General features: G+C 40.7%; 1 protein-coding gene across 4 annotated transcripts in view; it reads left to right on the top strand.

The window, feature by feature from the left end:
• The window catches only part of SACS (sacsin molecular chaperone), a 44,613-nt gene that overhangs the window by 9,162 nt on the left and 13,877 nt on the right, over positions 1 to 21,574 (top strand). Inside the window, exons 1-9 of one of the 4 annotated variants that reach the window (XM_079973221.1) lie at positions 3,271 to 3,776; positions 5,554 to 5,704; positions 7,000 to 7,087; positions 7,485 to 7,570; positions 8,650 to 8,761; positions 9,168 to 9,314; positions 9,704 to 11,186; positions 11,850 to 11,941; positions 13,029 to 13,055. In XM_079973221.1, coding sequence (XP_079829347.1) covers positions 3,775 to 3,776; positions 5,554 to 5,704; positions 7,000 to 7,087; positions 7,485 to 7,570; positions 8,650 to 8,761; positions 9,168 to 9,314; positions 9,704 to 11,186; positions 11,850 to 11,941; positions 13,029 to 13,055 — 2,188 coding nt within the window. In that variant the 5' untranslated portion in view covers positions 3,271 to 3,774. Of the gene's footprint in view, positions 1 to 3,270; positions 3,777 to 5,553; positions 5,705 to 6,999; positions 7,088 to 7,484; positions 7,571 to 8,649; positions 8,762 to 9,167; positions 9,315 to 9,703; positions 11,187 to 11,849; positions 11,942 to 13,028; positions 13,056 to 13,889; positions 14,060 to 21,574 lie in introns of those variants that run through there. The other 3 variants (XM_079973219.1, XM_079973222.1, XM_079973220.1) reach the window with 3 other exon arrangements.

Genomic DNA, 21,574 nt, shown 5'->3' with positions numbered 1-21,574 from the left:
CCATTTTACACCCTTATAAAGACTGCCTATTAATTGATCTGACTGATAACCACTTTATAAAGCTTTCTATAAAGCATGAGCTTTACAACTGCTTTTATTCAAGACAACACTCAGATGCTTGGTCACTTGTGTTCATGTTAAATCCCATGGCAATTCATATGAATTAGTTTCTTTGTTCCATTCAGTGACTTGGACAAATTCCAGCTCAGGAAATCACATTCTACTTACTTTAATTCCCTTGGGGTTTCACTTAGATTTTTTAAAAAATAGGCTTAAACTATTATTTGTGAGAAGGTAAAAACATCCGCAACTTGCTTTTAATATTACAATCTATTTTTTGGGGTGGGGATACACTAGAAAGATTGGCCATTGAAATTAAGGTACTCTTTCTTAGGTCAAAAAAGGAATGTTAGTATATATAAAAAAGTGTTTTTAAGTTTGCAAACATAGAAATGATGTATCAGTATTTCAAATTTTAAATGTCTTTTTGAAAGACCTAATTGTATTTTCAAAATAAGATCCTGTATTTTGGATTAAGAATGCCTAACATTTGGGGGGCCACTAGGTGGCGCATCGGAAGATGGCTGACAATAACATCTCTCCGACCCACACGAGGTTATTTGGAGGCTATGATGGGGGTAATTAGCCTCCTTAACCCCCCAGGATTATGGGGGGGACGGCCCTTGCCTGCTGTGCCGTATACCACCCCCGAATTTGTGGGGGTGGGGGCACTAGGCACAAAGCCCTCCTGTGGGATTTTCGGCACTCCTCGACGCTTTTGCGCCGCTGGTTGCAATGATCTTTAAAAGAAATAATTTGGACATGATTAATTGCACATACATCAAGGAAAAAGGGGAGTAAATACTGCTGACAGAAGAGATCTCTGATAACAAGACAACAATAAAATACGAGAAGAACGTCAAGATATGGTAATGACTGAGGGGGGAGGGGGGGAAAAACCTGCCTCTACCTTTTTATGTGACTTAACAAGAATCCCCCTCCCCTAATGAGTCAGAAATTAAGGACTTAAGCTGTGGATTTAAGGCTGTGTGGAGATAAACTTTCTATCCAAAGCAATGTTTCAAGATGAAGCTGGAAAGCTAAGAGTTTTGGAGTGACGCAGTCAGGAAAAAATGCCGTTCGCCATTTTGTGAGGCATTGTGGGAGCTCTTGGGTCTGGGAGGAGAAAGAGAGAAATAGAGTTGTTTACATATCGTGAATCAACTCCTCGGTGGGACTTAAGAGCGACAAATGCCAAAATTTACGATGGATAAAGTGATGTTATCTACGAAGGAGATATATGGAAACCATCTGGACTTAGTGGAGGAACGGGAAATCCACACAGGATTATTACACTTGCTATCGGCTTAAGGAGACTAACAGAAGAGATCGTAAAGGAAAAAGAGAAATTATACGAACAAGATATGATGTGGCAACACCAAGATAAGACTGGATAGAATTATGAACTTTGTTTGGACTGATTGGGACTGATTTGGACATTAACGCAGTAATAAGAAGATGATCTGAATTCCCCTTTGGATCTTGAAGTATGGGTTCCTCCAACAAAATTTAAAAATTTGGCTTTGTAATTTGGAATTTATATGATGTGATTTAATTTGATGTGATTGGCCAGTTAATAAAAATTATTTTAAAAAAAAGGAAAAAAAAGAATGCCTAACATTTTTCAAAAGCATGATTGAAAGGATTATGTATTTCTTTTGCAGTTATATGAATGGAATAAAATTGTGCATGCTTGCTCAGAAAGAGTGGTTTTAAGTATGGAATCAAGTGGTGGGAATTAATGTGATGTGAACTTTGGCATGATATGCTGCAGTCAAGGGCCTGACCAAGGATGTGATTTTTGAAGAGAGTGAAAATTAATGTACTGTACGCACCATTTGCTCCAGTAAGGATCAGTGCCCCTACCCTTTGACATGTTTTTAGTTTCAAAAGTGGTATTGACAGTTCATAATTCATGATAATGTGTTTCTATAAGGGGGTGTATGCACAAGAGTGCAAAAAAGCACATTAAAGTTAACTTAAAATGGCTCATAAAGTATGTACAAAGATATTGCTGCCCCTTGTCTGAATTGTTTCAGAATTGTGCTCTTTCTAGGGCAGCACTTGCTAAGGATGCAGGTTGATACTGGGGCTTACTCACGAACATAGGAAGCTGCCTTTGAGCCCTCATACCGAGTCAAAAGACTAGGCCATCCAGCTTAGTATTGTCCACACTGACAGGCAGCACCTCTCCAGGATTTAAGACTATCCCAGCCCTATTTGGAGATGGCCAGGATTGAACCTGGGCTCTTCTGCACTCAAACAGATGCTCTGCCCCTGAGTTATGGCCCTTTCTCATATTTACTTCTGAGTAAACGTGGCAGGTGGCGCTGTGGGTAAAAGCCTCAGTGCCTAGGGCTTGCTGATCGAAAGGTCGGTGGTTCGAATCCCTGCGGCGGGGTGCGCTCCCGTCGTTTGGTCCCAGCGCCTGCCAACCTAGCAGTTCGAAAGCACCCCCGGGTGCAAGTAGATAAATAGGGACCGCTTACTAGCGGGAAGGTAAACGGCGTTTCCGTGTGCGACTCTGGCTCGCCAGAGCAGCGATGTCGCGCTGGCCACGTGACCCGGAAGTGTCTCCGGACAGCGCTGGCCCCTGGCCTCTTGAGTGAGATGGGCGCACCAACCCCAGAGTCTGGCAAGACTGGCCCGTACGGGCAGGGGTACCTTTACCTTTAAACGTGCTCAAGGTTTTGAAACTTGCACACTACTCCCACCACCAAATTATATCTGCAAAGATGCCTAGCTACTGAACTGAAAAAGAAATACTGTCCTTTTGTCAGTGGTAGTCCTGGGGAGAGTTGCCAGCAGGGCAATTTCCATGTACACCCTCATGAAAAGCAGGCTTTTAAAAAATTTTCCTGCTGCAATTAGCGAGCTCCCTGTGGCGACTGGAGCATTTGTCTGTCAGAGCAGAGGCAGAAGCCACTTTCTGAGAAGTGGGGTGCCTGCAGTAAGGAGGGTTCTGGAAGGGAAGAGCATCACCTTTGCATCCAGGTCTCTGGCTCAACCCTCGCTCGGCATCTCCCTAGTGGGGTCGGGAGAGACCCCCTGCCTCAAAACGCTGGAGTGCTACTGCCAGCCAGGGTCGACAACACGGGGCTACACGGACCAAAGGCCTGTGCTCTGTATGCGGCAGCTCCCTACGTTCCTAGCAGCGTCTGCGCGCGCATTTCCCGCCTTTGTTCAGGGGAGACGAGGGCGCGGGTCCTCTGCGCACGCCGCGCCGCAAGGGCGAGCGCTTCGTGAGGAGATTTCTCGCCACGATTACTATTGTTTTGCACGAAGCGTCTGCGGCTCAGTCTGCTGGGACGGAGCTCTCGCTCTCATCCTGCGTTTGCCGGCCCTCCCCGCCCCTTCCTTCCACGCCGGCTTGCCACTCGACCCTCCTCAGCGGCAGCACCCGCCAGCTTTTCCCTCCTCCCTTCCTTCGTCCCTCCCCTGCGGCGGAGAGTCGCCTCGCGCCTCCCTCCGCCGACGGTTGCTGCCCGTCCTCCTCAGGGCAAGTCCCCACCCCTTCCCCATGTGCGGAACCGGCGTCGCCAGGAGGAGGAGGAGGAGGCGGGCTGAGAGAGAGAGAGAGAGGCCTGGCAGGCGTCGCGGCTAACGGTCTTTTTCTAATCTGGCGGGCGCGAGCGGCGCCGCTTCGAGCTGCCTGTCACGGACGGAGCGGGCCTGGCTGGCGCGGAGGAGGAGGCGGCGGCTGGGCGGCGGGGCATGTGAGTGAGGCCGGGCGGCGCGCGGGCTGTGCGCCTCGGGGCGAGGGAGAAAGGAGTGGGTCGGGGGTCGGCTGGCTCCTCTCCGCCCCCTCGAGGCTCTCCCTGACCCTCTTTTTACTCAGGAAGGAGCGGGAGCTAGGATTGGGCTACACGTGTCGTGCAAGGGGGGCGGGAAGCACACACCACACACACGGGTCCCGCGTGGTGCCTTCCAGTCTTGCAGCTTGGTTTGTGTCATGAGCTTTCACGGGCCGCAGACGCGATGGATACTGAATGTCGATCGTGTGCCTGCCTGCCTGCCTTTCTGCCTTGTTTATCCCGTGCAGAGGTGTGAGCATCCACACACACCTTACAACCCTCACTTTCCGTGTCTGCTTAGTGCAGCTGACGTTATTGGCAGTGGACCAAGAATGCTTCTGCTGCTATAAGTGTGTCAAACTTCTAGCCTGACACAGGACTTGCTGAGTATCCCATTCTTGGTTGGGCAGCAGGACAGGTTTCCCCCCGCACTGGGTACTGAGCATAAGGGGCATCACAACTATAACGTAGTGAATACAGTGGTACATCGGGTTAAGTACTTAATTCGTTCCGGAGGTCTGTTCTTAACCTGAAACTGTTCTTAACCTGAAGCACCACTTTAGCTAATGGGGCCTCCAGCTGCTGCTGCCGTGCCGCCGGAGCACGATTTCTGTTCTCATCCTGAAGCAAAGTTCTTAACCCGAGGTACTATTTCTGGGTTAGCAGAGTTTGTAACCTGAAGCGTCTGTAACCTGAAGCGTATGTAACCCGAGGTACCACTGTAGAGCAGAACGGAAGGTGAGAAGTAAGGTGGTGCCAGATTTTGGCCTCGCACAAGGCACTGCTGAAATTTGAAAGACCAGATTTTGCCCCTGGTGCATTGTGGTAGTGTAAGGGCCAGTTAAAGTAATTCTTAAGAAGGAAACTTAAAGAAGATAGCTATCATAATTACCGTATTTTTTGCACCATAACACTCACTTTTTTCCTCCTAAAACGTAAGGGGAAATGTCTGTGCGTGTTATGGAGGGAATGCCTACGGGTGGCATGCCTACGGATTTTCCTCCTCTAAAAACTATGTGCGTGTTATGGTCAGGTGCGTGTTATAGAGCGAAAAATACGGCATATAGGTTTTCATCAACTGACTTTTACTTAGAGTAGTCTCATTAAAATTAATATACCTAAGTTAATCATGGCCATTAATTTCTACTTTACTCATAGCAAAAGTTAGTTGAAGGCAAGCCGTAACATATAACCATGATGTACCACTGTTAGAATACAGCCTTTGTGCTCTGTTTCAAAAAGGTTTTCATAAAACTGAAGAAGGTACAAAAAAGGTAAAGTGATCAAGGGTTATGGCATCTTTTCTGCAAAGAAAAACAAACACTTTTGGTGCTTTGGTAATCAGCTATGGTGTTCAGTGGCTGTAGGCTTCTGAACATTCATAATTTAAGGAGCAGAATTTGTAACCCCTTTCTGATAATATTAGAGTCATTCAGTGAAATTGATTGAAAATAGGTTTATGACAGGTAGAAAGAGATACTTATTCACACAGCGCATAGAGTACTTTAATTACTACAACATGTGATGAGGGCCGCTACCTTGGATGGTTTTAGTAGTTCATAGGTGATACACCTATGAACATAAGAGGTTCTAATAAGGTTCTAATAAGAAAGGATGTCTAGCTCTGCTTGGCTTTGTATTGCTGTTTCCTTTCTCCATTCATTTAAATAAGATGCCCTTTCCTTTATTTTTGGTGTAGGACAGCAACAGTGACTGTGCTTCATGACTATGTGGGCTGCAGGACGTTTGAGGTGCCTTCTTCAGTGTCTGTGGCATCCATAAAAGAGTTAATTTATCCAGAGACTGGTTTTCCTGTAGCTGAGCAGTGTCTCTACCACAAGGGAAGAGAGGTAAGCTTCCTTAGTCTTCTGGAAAGCTTCCAGATATTGAAGTAGTCTTGAAATTGTTACTTTCCTTCTGAGAAATACAGGAAAGCATTAATTGACAGATTAGCTAAATTATTAATTGTTGTATTAGTAAGGAGTATATTTTAATTATGGTTGATACTGATTTCAACATATACCGTAATCCCCTAAAAACTGAGCCCAGCCTTCCTCCTTGTGTTTCATATTAATATATCATATTGGCTAGGAACATAGGAAAAGCTGTTTTGTACTGAATCAGACCACTGGTCCATGTTGCTCAATATTGTCCACACTGACTAGCAGCAACGCCCCAGAGTTTCAGATAGGGGACATTCCCAGCCCTACTTGGACAAGCTGAGAATTAAACCTAGAAACATTTGCATACATAGCAGATGCTGTGCCATTGAGCTACGAACCTTCCTCACATAGTCTTAAGAGACCTGGACATCAAGTCATTTGTCAGGGTAGTTTGTGATGTGCTGGTGGGTCTGGTCTTGTGTTCTTCCAGTGCAATAAGTAGGTCTTTACAATGAGCAGGGAAATGAGTGGGTGGTGTCCAGTGATGCTGCTTCATGTGTGCAGTAGATTTCTGTGTGCCTAATGGAACTGATCTCCTGTGCAGCCCTCTGCGCACCCTCAAAATCTGCTCCAGAAGGTTGGGGTATCTTCTGGAGCAGACTTGGGTGTGGGTGGGCATGGGGAGAGAAGAGGAAGAAGATGTCTTCTTGTGTGAGTGTAATGCTGCTTGCATAGTGTTAGATATAGCCAGGTATCTCCAGAAAACTTGTGATGGCTGGGGGAGAGTTATTCAAATCTTAAGGTGTATTGATTGAGGGCCCAGATTTTTAGAACTGATGCTTTGGAGCTGGTGCTTCATATTTCAAGAAAGCATGTCTTTGAATTTTTTTTAAAGTGTAGATGATGTTTACATAATGAGGATCTGCTCTGATTCAAATTATATGCAACTGTATTTCATATAAATAGATACAATTATATATTTTATTGACGTAACTTACACTGATGAAGAAGAAAGCTTTTCTTTTTCTATGTAATATGTGGGAAGATAGCCCCATAGGCCAAATTAGGACCCTTATTGGGCCCAATTTGATCCAGAGGCCAGAAATTCCCCATGCCTGATAAATGTATCCTGATAAATATTTATGGCAGCACATGTGGTCATTTGTTGACTGGTTGTCTTCACAGGTTGAAGCAGTTTATATACTTTTGATACATTGCATACTCAAGAATGCACAACATTAAAAAAAACCTTTCCCTTTCAGTTATCAGACTCTGTTGAGGTTGGGGACCTTCAGACTTCTCAGAATCATGTATTTCTAAATCTTTTGTCAAAGGGCCTAAAAGGAGGAGGTATAGTAAATTACAATAAATCTTCCCTTTACCCTTGCATCTCTCATTTCTCCTCTTTTTTTTACTATTTTTCATCTCTGCATATATTCATTTTTAAAACAAATTACAAAAACAGATTTCTATCTAAAGGAAAAAATTGCAGTGTACATTCCTGTATGAGTCAATTTATCTTATAGTGCGAATGATTTAAGACATACATTTCCCCCCCAAATATTTTCAGCAATTTTATCCTTTTCATCAGTTTATAGTGTTACATTCCTAGCCTGTAATGTATGAATTAACAATCTGCAATACAAACCTGAAACTAATAATTGCAATAGTGTTCTGAAGAGTAACAATTATGTGTCTTTTCTCCCTAAAACAAGTACATGACATTTTGCTTCTTCTGCGTTTCTAGGTCGTTTTGGACAAACAACTCCACCGCTTGTTGATTTCCTTAAAGATATTTTAAGAAGATATCCAGAAGGAGGACAGATTCTTAAGGTACAGTGTAACAACATATTTTAAAATAAGGAATTCAAGGAAATTAAAGTAAGGAAAACATTTTAAAGTAAGAAAAACAATACCTTGCTATAAATATGTTAACGAACAGTGCTTTGCACATTTTTAAATATGGAACTGGGGTACTGAATAACATTATTGGTTTTGTTTTTCCTCCTGGTTTAATGACAGAAGGAAATTAGAAACTTCCGTTTGTTATTTTACAGTACACCATGATTCAGCTGTTCATGGGAAACTATGGTTTGTCCAAACCATGGGGTTAGTTTTGTGTATGTGTGCCAACCAAGATATTAGACCATGATTTATTGACAGAAGCTGGAGCTTGTAATGTCTTCCCCTCTTAAATGAAGAACAGGGTAAGAAGAGTGGGATACTTGGAAGCCTGAGGCTTGCTTTTGCTTAGGTTCTTATTGAAAAACCATTGCTTTTTGTTGTATTTGAACTGTGCTTATAGTTTTGTTGACAAATTTTATATTTGTATATACAGTGGTACCTCGGGTTACAGACGCTTCAGGTTACAGACTCTGCTAACCCAGAAATAGTACCTCAGGTTAAGAACTTTGCTTCAGGATGAGAATGGAAATCATGCGGCAGCAGCAGCGGGAGGCCCCATTAACTAAAGTGGTACCTCAGTTTAAGAACAGTTTCAGGTTAAGAACGGACCTCCGGAATGAATTAAGTTCTTAACCCGAGGTACCACTGTATATGGTAGTTTAAGGAGGTGTCACTATATAGGTTCCACATGATAAGAATCTCAGAATTTGAAATGCTGATAATTTACACAAAAAATATTTGTTAACTATATATTGCCCTTAAGTATGCTTGACCAGCATGGGAATAATGCTTTTAACAAAAAGTAATTAAAACATTTGGAACTTGAATGAGATATTAATGCCACCGTCTTCTGCTATGTTGTATCTTAGTCTATATTGCATCTAATCACTCCATCGCAAGCAGAGGTGAATACAGTAGTCAAGTAGAATATCTGCTGATGTTGTTTAATCCCATTTGTTAATTATTGCATGTTATTACATAGCTCTCGATATATGTTTTGTTTTCAGGAATTGATTCAAAATGCAGAGGATGCTGGTGCCACAGAAGTTAAGTTTCTATATGATGAGACTCAGTATGGGACAGAGTCTCTGTGGTCTAAAGACATGGCACAATATCAGGGTAAGTTATCTTTTCCATATCTAGTTTTCTTCCTGAATTATAACTCTAAAACATTGCGGCTAGGCTTACATTTAACATTTGGTTTTCAAAAAGAGTTATCTGGTTAGTAATCCAGTTGTATCAGTTTGTGGCTCAAGATAATTGACTCTAGGCTTAAACTACCATTTAATTGATCTGTGCTGTTGCTAGTTAGGTTTATCATGAAAATGAGTTAGAAACAAGTGTTTGGATCTTTAAAATATGTAAGACTAGTCCAAAATCAGTTGGGGTTAAAGTCAGTATCCGTTTGTATTAATATTCGTTATAGTACTCAGTAATTTAATTCTAAATATCTAAATATATATGCTGTTTTCAAATGAGCCTATATTTTTACATTTGCCATGTCTCTCCCCCCTCCCCCTTTTAGGTCCTGCACTTTATGTATTCAACAATGCAGTTTTTACCCCTGAGGACTGGCATGGAATTCAGGAGATAGCAAGAAGCAGAAAGAAAGATGATCCTCTTAAAGTTGGAAGATTTGGAATTGGTTTTAATTCAGTTTATCACATTACAGGTAGTTACAATGCATGTTTTATGCTGCAGCATTAATGTTGCATGGGGGGGGGGTTGAACACCATCTGTGCATTCACTTAAGGCTTGCTCCAAGTTTAAAATTTGTTTATTCTAAGTATGAGCTTGTATAAAGGGAAGAAAAGTCTGCCAAAAGTAGTTTCATTTAAAACATTTATTGTGTGCTTTGTAGAATTTTTGTCTCCTGAGCATTGGAGGAAGACTGGGGGTTCTGTGGTGTTTAATTTTCCTGTTTTTAGTAGTGGTTTTTTCTTTTCCTACTTAATGTATGTGTTAGATTGTTGTATATGTAATAATTGAAGGGATTTTAAGGCTTTTGTTGTTGTAGACTTGTAAACAAGCTGTTCATATTTTTTTGCTTCTATTTTGTAGATGTTCCTAGTATATTCAGTGGTGACCAAATTGGAATGCTGGACCCTCATCAGACACTTTTTGGACCCCATGAATCAGGTCAATGTTGGAATCTAAAGGATGACATCAAAGAAATTAATGAGCTGACAGACCAGTTTAAGCCTTTTGTTGGTGTGTTTGGAAGCACTAAGGAAACCTTCAATACTGGTCATTTCCCTGGTACATTCTTTCGTTTCCCTCTTCGCCAGCAGCCTTCCCAGTTAAGTAGCAATCTGTACAACAAGGAAAAGGTTCTTGAATTATTTGAATCTTTCAGAGCGGATGCAGATACAGTACTCCTCTTCCTTAAAAGTGTGCAAGATGTCTCATTACACGTTAGGGAAGCTGATGGGACCGAGCGACTAATTTTTAGAGTCACTGCCAGTGAGAATAAAGCTCTGAAGCATGAAAGACCCAACTCTATCAAGATTCTGGGAAATGCAGTAAGCCAATATTGTAAAAGTGTTCCGAGTAATAGTATAACATGTGTGACATACCACATAAACATAGTTTTAGAAGATGAGTGTGTTAAAGATGCACAGAAGACATCGTGGTTGGTATGTAACAGTGTTGGAGGACGAGGAATATGCAACGAATTGGACTCTTTGGCGGATGACTTGAAGTATATTCCGACTATTGGCATAGCAATGTCTTTATCAAGTGATGGAGAGGGAAAAGGAGCTGCAGCGCAGTTTTCAGGAAGAGCATTTTGTTTTCTTCCATTACCTCCTGGCGAGGAAAGTAAGACAGGACTTCCAGTTCACGTGAGTGGGTTTTTTGGCCTTACAGATAACAGAAGAAGTATCAAATGGCGAGAGCTGGATCAGTGGCGAGATCCAGCAGCCCTATGGAATGAGCTGCTTGTGGCCAATGTGGTCCCCAAAGCCTATGCAACCCTCGTATTGGAAGCAATTAAACGAATGGAAACAGAAAAGAATTCAGATTTCCCACTGTCAGCTGAGAGAATTTATAGATTATGGCCACAAAAAAACAAAACAAAAGTTCACTGGCAGCCAATTATAGAACCTCTTTTGAATGAATTGTTCCAGAATGAAGTTATTTACTCCATCACTGATAACTGGATAAAGGTTGAGGAGGTATATTTTTCAGAAATGGATGAGAATTTGGAATACACCCAAGCTGTGCTAAACTACCTCCAGGGCTCGGGGAAAGAGGTTGCTAAGGTACCAGACAATATTGCTAATGCAGTTGACCTGATTGTTTCTAGTACAAAACCTGTGAAAAAAGTGACTCCTGGTACAGTGCGGCAAGTATTAAGGCAATCTGGACACAAGGGACCAGCTGATGAAAAGCTTCATGTCTTAGATTTTGTGCTTAGTGATGGAAACTACAGTGAGCTTATTGGACTGGAGCTTTTACCATTACAAAATGGGAATTTTATTTCATTCTCTTCATCAACATCAGATCAGGATGCAATTTACATAACTTCAGAAAGTTTCCCAAGGTATAGCATGCATTTTATAGCATATTTTATAATGGTGTAAGTTTTTTATTTAAATGTTACTCTGTATAGTTCACAGAGTATAACATATACAGTTCTGTACAATGGAGTCACAGAACTGTGCATGTCTTCCTTTTGTGAGCTGGGAATGGAGGCTGTGGTTTGGCATTTGGCCACATACTCAGATGCAGCACATCTTTATGACCATATTCCCATGCATGCTTAGTAAGCATCTTGTAATGTACTTGTCTACCCACTAGACAATACTAGAAAATCATGAATGCATTCCACTTGTCTATGGCTGGTGGCCAGGGATTGACTGTGGTATATGAGGGAAGGGTTTTAATTGTTTCCCCCCACCCCATCCCCATGCTGCAGTCTCAATAGCAATTGCTTCCCCTCTCCAAGAGTTGCTATTCCTCCTAGGAGAGGTGTGACACAATGGGGTTTTTGTGAGGTGTGTGGCCACAGTGGGGCTGCCTTGCTGCACAATCTTGGCTGAGGCATACCGTAATCATTTGCTTGGGAGGGAACATGGAGAGGATAAGAACTTACTATTCACTACAAATTTAATGAATAATATTACAACATTTACAGTATTTGTGCCTTTGAAAAATGACACAAGTTATATGGGTGATCAACACACTCTTTTTAATGACATACTAGGTCCCTCTTCCCAGGTCTTGATGGAAGATTACTTGCTGATGATCTGAAGCCACAAGTTCTGGCTGCTTTGAAAGATGCTGCCAAAAGCAGAGGTAAAATATGTTTATATGGCTTATTATGACACAAGTACAGCCCACTAAAATGCATATACTGTAAGCTAATCAGGACACAAAACACTTAAGAATGGACATAAGTAAAGGCAAAAGGAATGAAATACAGTGGAACCTCAGGTTACGGTGGGGATCCATTCCAGAGGCCTCGCCGCAACCCAAAAACAATGCAACCCAAAGCATCGCGTCTGCGCACGCACGCGGCACGATTGACTGATTCTGCACGTGCGTGAACAGTGCAAACCCAGAAGTTCCAGTACTTCCGGGTTTGCTCCCGTCACAAGCCGAGGGTGACGTAAGTCGGGGGCAACGTAACCTAAAGCTCTACTGTAATTCAAAATAAATTTTGAATGATCCATAATCATTTTATGTATTCATGAGAGTCAGGTTTATTACTGAATCAGAAAAAAATGAAAATTTAGAAGCAGATATCCTTGTTGGAAAATGTATCCATTGTGTACTACACTTAGTATGTGCTGTTGTTCATGTTGATCAACATAGACAAAAAAAATCATGTGTGAACCATTCTTCAGATTTAAAACTTTTGCTGGGAAGAACTGCCTCACTTTATGTCAACTTGTACGGATCTTCAGTATGCAATATTGAGATTACAATATTGAAAAATAGCCACATCCTAGTGAGTGCTACCCTTATTTTTCTTGTGTTCTGTGTAGAAGTTAGCAAACTCTGACAAGAACTGTCTTTATTTATGCCTAGCTTTGCACAAAAAACTTTCAAAAGAAATAACAGATGCATTGATACAATAATGATGCAACATGCTGAATAAAAGTAGAACCGCAACAGAGATTTCGACAGTTGTTGCTATATACAGAAGGTCACTCATTCCTTTAGTATAACAGGAAAATTTTCATTCTGGTTATTTGAAAGAAAATGGTTAATGTGCGTATGGAAGAATCCCTTTTATCCAACCAAAGCAGCCATTTCCTTATATAAAAGAATGGACAAATCACTGCAGTTACAGTTTGCTCTGGCACACATCATAGTTGTCATGTGTCATTATTATTATCACCTTCATTTCCTCCTTAAAATGCATTTCATTATATTTTAGCCCAACAGCTTCTCTGGGGATTTTCAGGTAGGACTGTTGTCTGAGTAATTGCTGAACAAAAGTCTAGCATTTGTGTGCGTTTGATTACTGGTTGTTCTGCTTGACTCATGTTCCAGAATGGTAATGGTTGCAGCCCTGGTTCACTTGTGTTTTTTTCAGACTTTAATTACTTACACTAATACTGCTTAAAGACATATTTGAAAAATAATTTCTGTAAGGTTATAAGAAGAATATTTCTCAGGAAGCTGAAGAAACTTGTGAATGCTATACAATATGTGGTTCATACTTAGTTTTACACACAACAGTTTTCATTATGAGCAAATTTGAATTAGTAAAGTCTTCTGCTAGGAACTGCACATAGATTTATAAAAGCTTTGTAAAGATTGTGTGTATAAGTTGAGCTGATGCAATAGGACATGTATCTTAATTAAAAATTATATTGCAATTTATTCATAAAAGAGAAAGACACCAATAAACAGGACACCCAGATAAAAAGCAAAAAAGTTCCTATCTCACTTCCTGTGCCCTTCAAGTTCTCTAGAGAATTATTTCATAAAATTTATATGCCACACCTCTGATTTACAAAAAGAATAAAACTTAAAATTGTAAAATACAATTTGAAACATGTATTTAAAATGTTCAAAAGATAATTAAAAATTACAGTAAACTAAAGAGATTGAAATACATGCAAGTACTCTATTTGTCTGGATAGGCTTGCCTGAACTAAAATGTTTTAAGTGGGTGCTGAAAAGAGTACGGCAAAGATTTCTGCCTTATCCCAGTACACAGGGAATTCCAAAATGTAGGTGCTGCTACACTAAAATATTAATTTATTTTTTAAACAATTTTTATTGTTTTCAGAATGAACAAACAACATCTTCCTGCCTTCAAGAGGGCTACATCTTGCCAAACAAATACAATACAAATAATAAATAAAAACATATTCCCACAAGTCCCTGTGAGAAGTAGGTGGTCTGTATCCATTTTTTTTGAAGTTCATACTAAATAATATTGAAACAAGTTGCAGAAAATCTGACTTTTTGTTGGTTCTTTGCTCACCTTACTTGTCTATCAGGTTTTTTCATGAGAATTAGCTTCCAGAACAAATATACCAATATTCCATTAAGTTAGGATCTACATTTCTATCATTATGAGGACTTCCGGAGGCGGCGCGAACGGTAATGGCGGTCCTCTTCCACTAGTGAGGAGGAAGCTCTGCGGAATTGGGTCGTCCGCTACGGCGAAGCGGAGACCCACTTTGGAAACCCACAGGCAGCAAGAGCCTGTGGTCTTGAAACTCGGTGGGCGCCAGAAGCGACCCCCAAAGCGCTGAAGGAACCCCGTAAGGGGCTCCGGAACGTGGAGGGGGTAGCGGTGCTGTGAGTCGTTTCGCGATCCGCGGAGTGAAGCCGCGCTGCTGCCGGTGAACGCTGACCTCTCTTCCTGAAAACTTCTGATTCGGAAAAGCAACAACCCGTGAGTAAAGAAGGACTTTATAAAATCTGAGACTAAAAACTACTGAATTTGGCTGAAAGCGGAGCGACGTAAAAACAGGAAGTCCGTCTTCCGCTGTCACTGAACTTCAAAGCAAAGAGCTGGAGGAGTGGAGGCAAAGAAATAAATTTTTAACTTAATTGATCTGAGCACCCATTGAATTTTCCTGTAAGCAAACAAGGACTTTAAGCATTTGATTTATGCTCTTTATCTGCATTGTGATACCTTTCTTCTATTGGAAATATAATTTGAGTAAGAAACCCAGGTGTTGGAGCTGCCTGAGCAACTGAGCTGTCAGTTTGCAGATTTGGACACTTTGAATTAAAAATTGCAACAATCTGAGGGAGTTTGGACTTGCTACTTTGAAGTAACATTTGGAATACCAGCATGCACTGTCTGAAACAATTGTGACTGCCAATATTAACTCTGTTTAAAACTTGTTATTGAAGGTTCCTGGATTTTAAACTTGACTCTAGTAATTTTACCAGAACTGATCTCAAGATCTTGGAGAAAATCAAAGAATTAGAGAAGAAGTTAAGATCAAACCCGAAGTCACAGCCGATTCTGAGAGAAATTAAACTTTATCAAGCTCAATATTCTAAATTGATAAATCAGGAAATAGAGTGGAAGGTTAAACTAATGAAACAAAAAACTTTTGAATCGGCGAATAAATGTGGAAAACTGCTAGCTTGGCAGTTGAAGAGGAGACAAAAACTAAATACAGTTACAAATCTAGAGATTGAAGGAAGAAACATTCAGAACCCGGCAGACATTAGAAAGTGCTTCCAGAGATACTTCAAAAAATTATACACTCAAGGGCCGCAAGATGAGGTTGAGATTAAACAATTTTTGGAAAAAAATGGACTACCAAAATTGTCACAAGAAAATAGATTAATCCTGAACTGTAAAATAACACGACAAGAGATTGAACAAGCCATTCAGAACATGCAACTGGGCAAATCTCCAGGGCCAGATGGGTTGACCTCCAAGTATTATAAGACATTAAAAGACTACTTGATACAACCATTGATGGAGGTTAGCAATGAAATTATGGAGGGGAAGAGGGCGCCGGAATCGTGGAAGGAAGCCTTTATCACATTGATACCAAAATCGGAAGCTGAAAAGACACAACTTAAGAACTATCGTCCCATCTCTCTTTTAAATGTGGATTACAAAATATTTGCAGACATTTTGGCAAGTAGACTCAAAAAAGTTCTAAATGAAGTAATCCACAAGGACCAGGCAGGCTTTCTCCCAGGTAGACATTTGTTCGCCAATACAAGGAACATTATTGACATTTTGGAACTTCTGCAAACAGATATAAATACAAAAGCAGTATTAATTTTTATAGATGCGGAGAAGGCCTTTGATAATATTTCCTGGAAATTTATGAAGGGAAATTTAAAAGAAATGGGAGTGGGACGGGGTTTTGAGAATGGGATTAATGCAATATATTCAGAACAAAAGGCCAAATTGATAGTTAACAATGTGGTTACAGAAGAGTTTAAAATTGAAAAAGGAACACGACAAGGCTGCCCCATTTCCCCTTTGCTTTTTATTTCGGTCCTGGAGGTGCTCTTGAATATGATTAGAGAGGACCGGTTGGTGGAAGGAATTCAGGTCGGAGCGAAACAATATAAACTTAAAGCTTTTGCAGATGACCTAGTTTTGACCCTGCAGGAGCCAGAATCTAGTACGAAAAGAGCATTACAATTGATTCAAGACTTTGGTCGGGTGGCGGGTTTTAAATTAAACAAAAACTAAGGTGTTGGAAAAAAATTTGACAGATACAGAGTCAGAACGGTTTCAGAGAGAGACAGAATTAAAAGTGGTTAAAAAAGTAAAGTACCTAGGGGTAAACATAACAGCAAAAAATCTGAGTCTATTTAAGGATAACTATGAAAAATGTTGGTCAGAAATTAAGAGAGACTTAGATAGTTGGACAAAATTGAAACTTTCCTTGTTAGGCCGAATTGCTGCTATCAAGATGAATGTATTGCCAAAAATGTTGTTTTTGTTCCAAACACTGCAGATTGTGGACAAGACGGAGTGCTTCCGGAAGTGGCAGAGAGACATCTCTAAGTTTGTCTGGCAGGGCAAAAAGCCCAGAATTAAGTTTAAGATATTAACGGATGTGAAAGAAAGAGGGGGCTTTGCCCTGCCAGACCTAAAGTTGTATTATGAAGCCGCAGCTTTCTGCTGGCTAAAAGATTGGCTACTTCTCGAAGACACTGACGTATTGGACTTGGAAGGTTTCAATAACGCTTTTGGTTGGCATGCATACTTATGGTATGACAAGGTTAAAATCAATAAGGCCTTTAAGAACCATATTGTCAGAAAAGCAGTGTTTAATGTCTGGACAAAATATAAAGACTTATTGGAAAACAAAACTCCAAGGTGGCTTTCACCTCTGGAAGCTAAGGCCCGAAAAAGACCCAATATGGAGGCCAAGTGGCCAAAATATTGGGAAATACTAGAAAAAGAAGGAGACAATTGGAAATTGCAGAGTTTGGAGAAATTAAAGGATAAAGTGCGAGACTGGATACACTACGCTCAGATTAAAGAAGTTTTTAAAAATGACAAAAAGTTAGGGTTCCAGGTGGAGAAATCGAAATTGGAAACAGAACTGTTAGAACCTAAGACTAAGGTACTTTCAAGAATGTATAACTTGCTGTTAAAATGGAACACACAAGACGAAACGGTTAAATCGGCTATGATAAAGTGGGCACAGGATATTGGGTATAATATCATGTTTGATGACTGGGAAAGGTTGTGGACCACTGGGTTGAACTTCACTGCTTGTAATGCTTTGAAGGAAAATGTAATGAAAATGATATATAGATGGTACATGACCCCAGTTAAACTTGCTAAAATATACCACCTGTCTGATAATAAACGTTGGAAATGTAAAGAAAATGAAGGAACATTCTATCACCTCTGGTGGACGTGCCCTAAAGTGAAGGCTTTCTGGGAAATGATATATAATGAGTTGAAAAAGGTATTTAAGTATACCTTCCTTAAGAAACCAGAGGCCTTTCTTCTGGGTATTGTCGGCCAGAGGGTGATAAAGAAGGACAGAACTTCTTTCTTGTATGCAACAACGGCAGCAAGGATACTCATCGCTAAATATTGGAAAACCCAAGATCTACCCACACTGGAAGAATGGCAGATGCAACTGATAGACTATATGGAACTGGCTGAGATGACCGGCAGAATCCGAGACCTGGGAGAGGAGAGGGTTGAAGAAGATTGGAAGAAATTCAAGATTTACCTACAAAAATATTGTAATTTGGTTGAATGTTAATAAGGATGCTAGATCACAAACAATTGAGCACCACTAAAATAGTTGGAATTAGGATGATAAGTGAGATTGAGGAAAATATAATTTTTTTGGAGAATTATTACTTATATTTAAATGAGCGGGACATAAGAACGCAAACAAGTTGATAAATTGCTGGCAAAAATTTATAATGATGTAAGTGGGAGTGGGAGACGTGAGGGAGTCCAAAGAAGTTATGAAACTATGTTATGAAATATGTTACATTGTTTACTAATTTTGCATTGGTATTTAAAAATCTCAATAAAATATTATTAAAAAAAAAAAAAGGATCTACATTTCTATGATTTAAAGATCTCCAAAATTTAGCAATGGTAAAAATAACAATTTCTTATGCGTGCAGAATGAATATAATGTGGCACATGTGACAGTGCAAGTTTATGCTAGTTTAACACTTCAAGAGGAATCACGGTATTAATAATAAGAATAAGAATAATAGAATTTATATGCCTCCAATAACCGGATGTCTCAGGGCAGTTCACAAAACAAAATCAAAATATAAAACCACAAAATATATAATCAAAATAAAAACAACCCAATAACCCACCGCCCCCAACCCCCCCACCACATTTTAAAAGGGCATAGGATGTGCCAAGTTATCATGGCTGAATCATGTTATAATCCTAAGAAGTAGTAGCAGGAGATTCCATTCAAACCCCTCGGGTGGTCTCAGTAGTGTAAGAAATAAAATTATAAATTCTAGGGTTACCTTTATTACAAACTCTTAGCGCAGGGGAGAGCAGAAGAGTGACCGCTCTTCCCCTTAACCGGAGGGCACCCTTTGCGTGCCCACTTCCAGCACCCCCAATCCTCCGAGACTCCTGGCAGAGCGCTTCTGGTCCACCTCCGCTCATCACAGCCCTTTGAGGTTCCCGCCAGATCTCGGTTCAAAATGATCCCAATTGCGATGGGAGGAGGCAGAGCCAAGAGAGAGCAGACCAAGAAGGAGTAGTCTTCACTCCGGTCCGCTCTTCGTGTACATAATGGGGCAGAGCCTATTTGGGAACTCTGTTGGCTCCAGAGCCTCACCCTCCCTACCCTCCCTTTGTTTATGCTCTTTATTGCAGGTTCACTTCTTTACAGGTATGCGGGTGCTGCTACGGTCTTGTGATGGTTGCTGTTAAAGGACCAGGAAGGAATTTCCCCTGCATTGGCAGGTTTTGCCTTCCCCGTAGTAAAACGCACCCCCATTCCCAGGGTTCCCCGTTAAAGGGGTTGTGTTGAGGGGAGTCACTGGTCATACATTGATAGGTTGTCAGTGCACTCCCCTGTGTTGCGGTGAAATAGGGGGCGGGCTCTCTGTGTAAACATACGTCTTCCAGAGCCAGCCCACTCGCCAGACAGATATGATAACCCTGATGTGCCTCAGATCCCCGGCTGGGGACTGGGAGGGATAAACACCCAATGCCTAAGCCAAAGTCTTCCTACATCTGAAAGTTTAAATAAAGTTGTAGCCAATTTTAATCCCATAACATGTTGTTACAAGTCATTCATTCCACCCAGGTGGCTCCTGGGGTCGGGGGGGGGGGGGGTTCCGCCTGGGCACGCAGTGGGATCTACCCACATATCTCGTGAGTGATTTGCAGTGGATCAACAAGGATTCTGACTTGCAGTTGTTTAAAATGGCAATAAGGCTACCCCCCCTTTCTAAATTAGGCTGTTGAGATAAAGAAATGTGTGTGGGGGGATACTTTGTGTGTGACAGGATTGTGAGCTCAGTTCTGGTAATGCGTACAGATTCCTGAGTTTAGTGTGTTCCTTAATTCTGAATATGCTGTTCCACCTCCATGACTAATTTGCACCTTCCTCTGTTTGGTGGATCTTGGGGTTCTATAAAACAGATCTCATAAGCCTGAAGTCTGTTTACCCCTGCCATAATTTATCTTACGGCAACTTCCAATATTTTTACAACATTTAAAGCTCACCCATAAGTAGAGTTGTAGATAGTAGATATGTAGATATTTTACAATTTCCATTTTGTTCTCCTTGCATTGTTTTTCCATGCATCTTTGCAAAGTCACTAAAATAGTGGTTAGGAGAGAAGTGGTGGAAAAGTACTTTGAAAAGGTGGTTCACTTCTACAGTTAAAATGTAGAAGAAACAAATCTTCTGTAGAAAAGTAGTTTCCTCTCTTCAGATCTTCCTTTTAGATTCCATAATGAATGCAAAATAGCATGCAGGTGTGTAGTGATAAAATGAGTCAAATGATTTTCTGGAAAGATGAGTTGTTTGCATATCTGTCTTTCTTTGCATGATTGGAATGATAGCTGCATGGTGGATATTGAAAATGAAAACAATTATACTTCTGTGAACTTTTTTGTAAAAACAGGAGAAGAAATTGCACTGATCCATTGGGTGGAAAAGTAGTATTATTCTGGTGTACATTGAATGACTTTTTCAAATTGCAACCTGTAATACAGTATTAATTTCAGCCTTGATTTAAGAGGTAGAAGTGTTGGATTTGTCTAGTATTGTCTGCATTTTGTGTGTGCTTATTGTGCTGATCCGGACCAACTGTCAGTCTGTACTTTAGGTGCTTGTTAACAAAGTACAATATTATACATGATAATAGTTCTGTGATTGAACTACCTTTTTAGGTTTTTCAAATAGCATGGGATCTAATATGGATTGGGACCACTGTATTGGGAAGCGTTTTTAAAAATCATTTTCCTTTGTAACATTTTCCTAATGAAAAGTGCCCTACCCCAGCTGTTTTTTGCCCCATTAAGGACAACCTTTTGTGTACAGGCTGTGTACAAGTAAGGTTTTCCTAGCAGAGCAAATAGCACTGGTGTCTTTTTTCTTTTTCAGTTTTCACCAGGAAATCAGCATGGATTGGAATAAATTTGAAACAGTGCTAAAATCAAATAAATCAGGGCGTTTCTCAAAGATCTATGAATGATTGTTAAGAAATTAAGAACACAGTTAACAATTGTATGCTGAAATAAAATAAATATATAAATGGTGACATCTAAGAGAGCTGTGGCAATTTCTGTTTCAAAAGGGCTCCAATTTCTCAGTTGCTGTGAACTATTTTAAAATAGCAACTCAATGGTACTGGACTTTATTGAAAAGTAAAATGACCAGTAAATCAAGAGAGGGAAAATGCTGGATTTGTCTGGAATTAATTTGATTTCTCCCATATGTGCTGGCAGTGTAAAAAAGCAAAGTCATGTTGGTAAATGGTGATGGGAATGCTTAGAGAAGTATTTCAGAGACAAATAGAAGCAGATCCACTGCTATACACAAGAACACAGAGTGTTGTGGAATATTACCGTAAATATAAGTTTAACTTATAGTGATCATTGAAAGGACAGTATACTCACACCAGATCCCAACTGTAGTAGTGGGGTTTCTGTTGGCTGAGCCAACCTGAGCCTGAGTAGATGGGAAAAAAACCTTTAAAAGTAACACCACCCTTTTTTCTGGCTTAACACACTGGGTTAAATGGCTGCTCTGTACAGATTTAGGAGTGCAGCAGCCGTAATCCTTACTTCAAAAGTCCGTGCTTGCTCATTCCTGCTAAGCCATGGTTTGGCTTAACGTTAGGCGTGAACTGCGCCAGTGTGCAGGACTAATGTAGAACAGTACCACACATGCTGTCTGCTAAGAAACGAAACAACAATGAAGTGGTAGACTACTTGTCCTATTGTCTGCCATCCGAAGATAATGTAATTAGTTGGTAGGGTGTCAGGGTAAGTAAAAGCTTGTGTAA

This window comes from Podarcis cretensis (genome assembly GCF_951804945.1).
Source record: "Podarcis cretensis genome assembly, chromosome: 4".
NCBI classification, from domain to species: domain Eukaryota; kingdom Metazoa; phylum Chordata; class Lepidosauria; order Squamata; family Lacertidae; genus Podarcis; species Podarcis cretensis.
The sequence above is the reverse complement of the archived record's forward strand: the minus strand, read 5'-3'. Positions and strand labels throughout refer to the sequence as shown.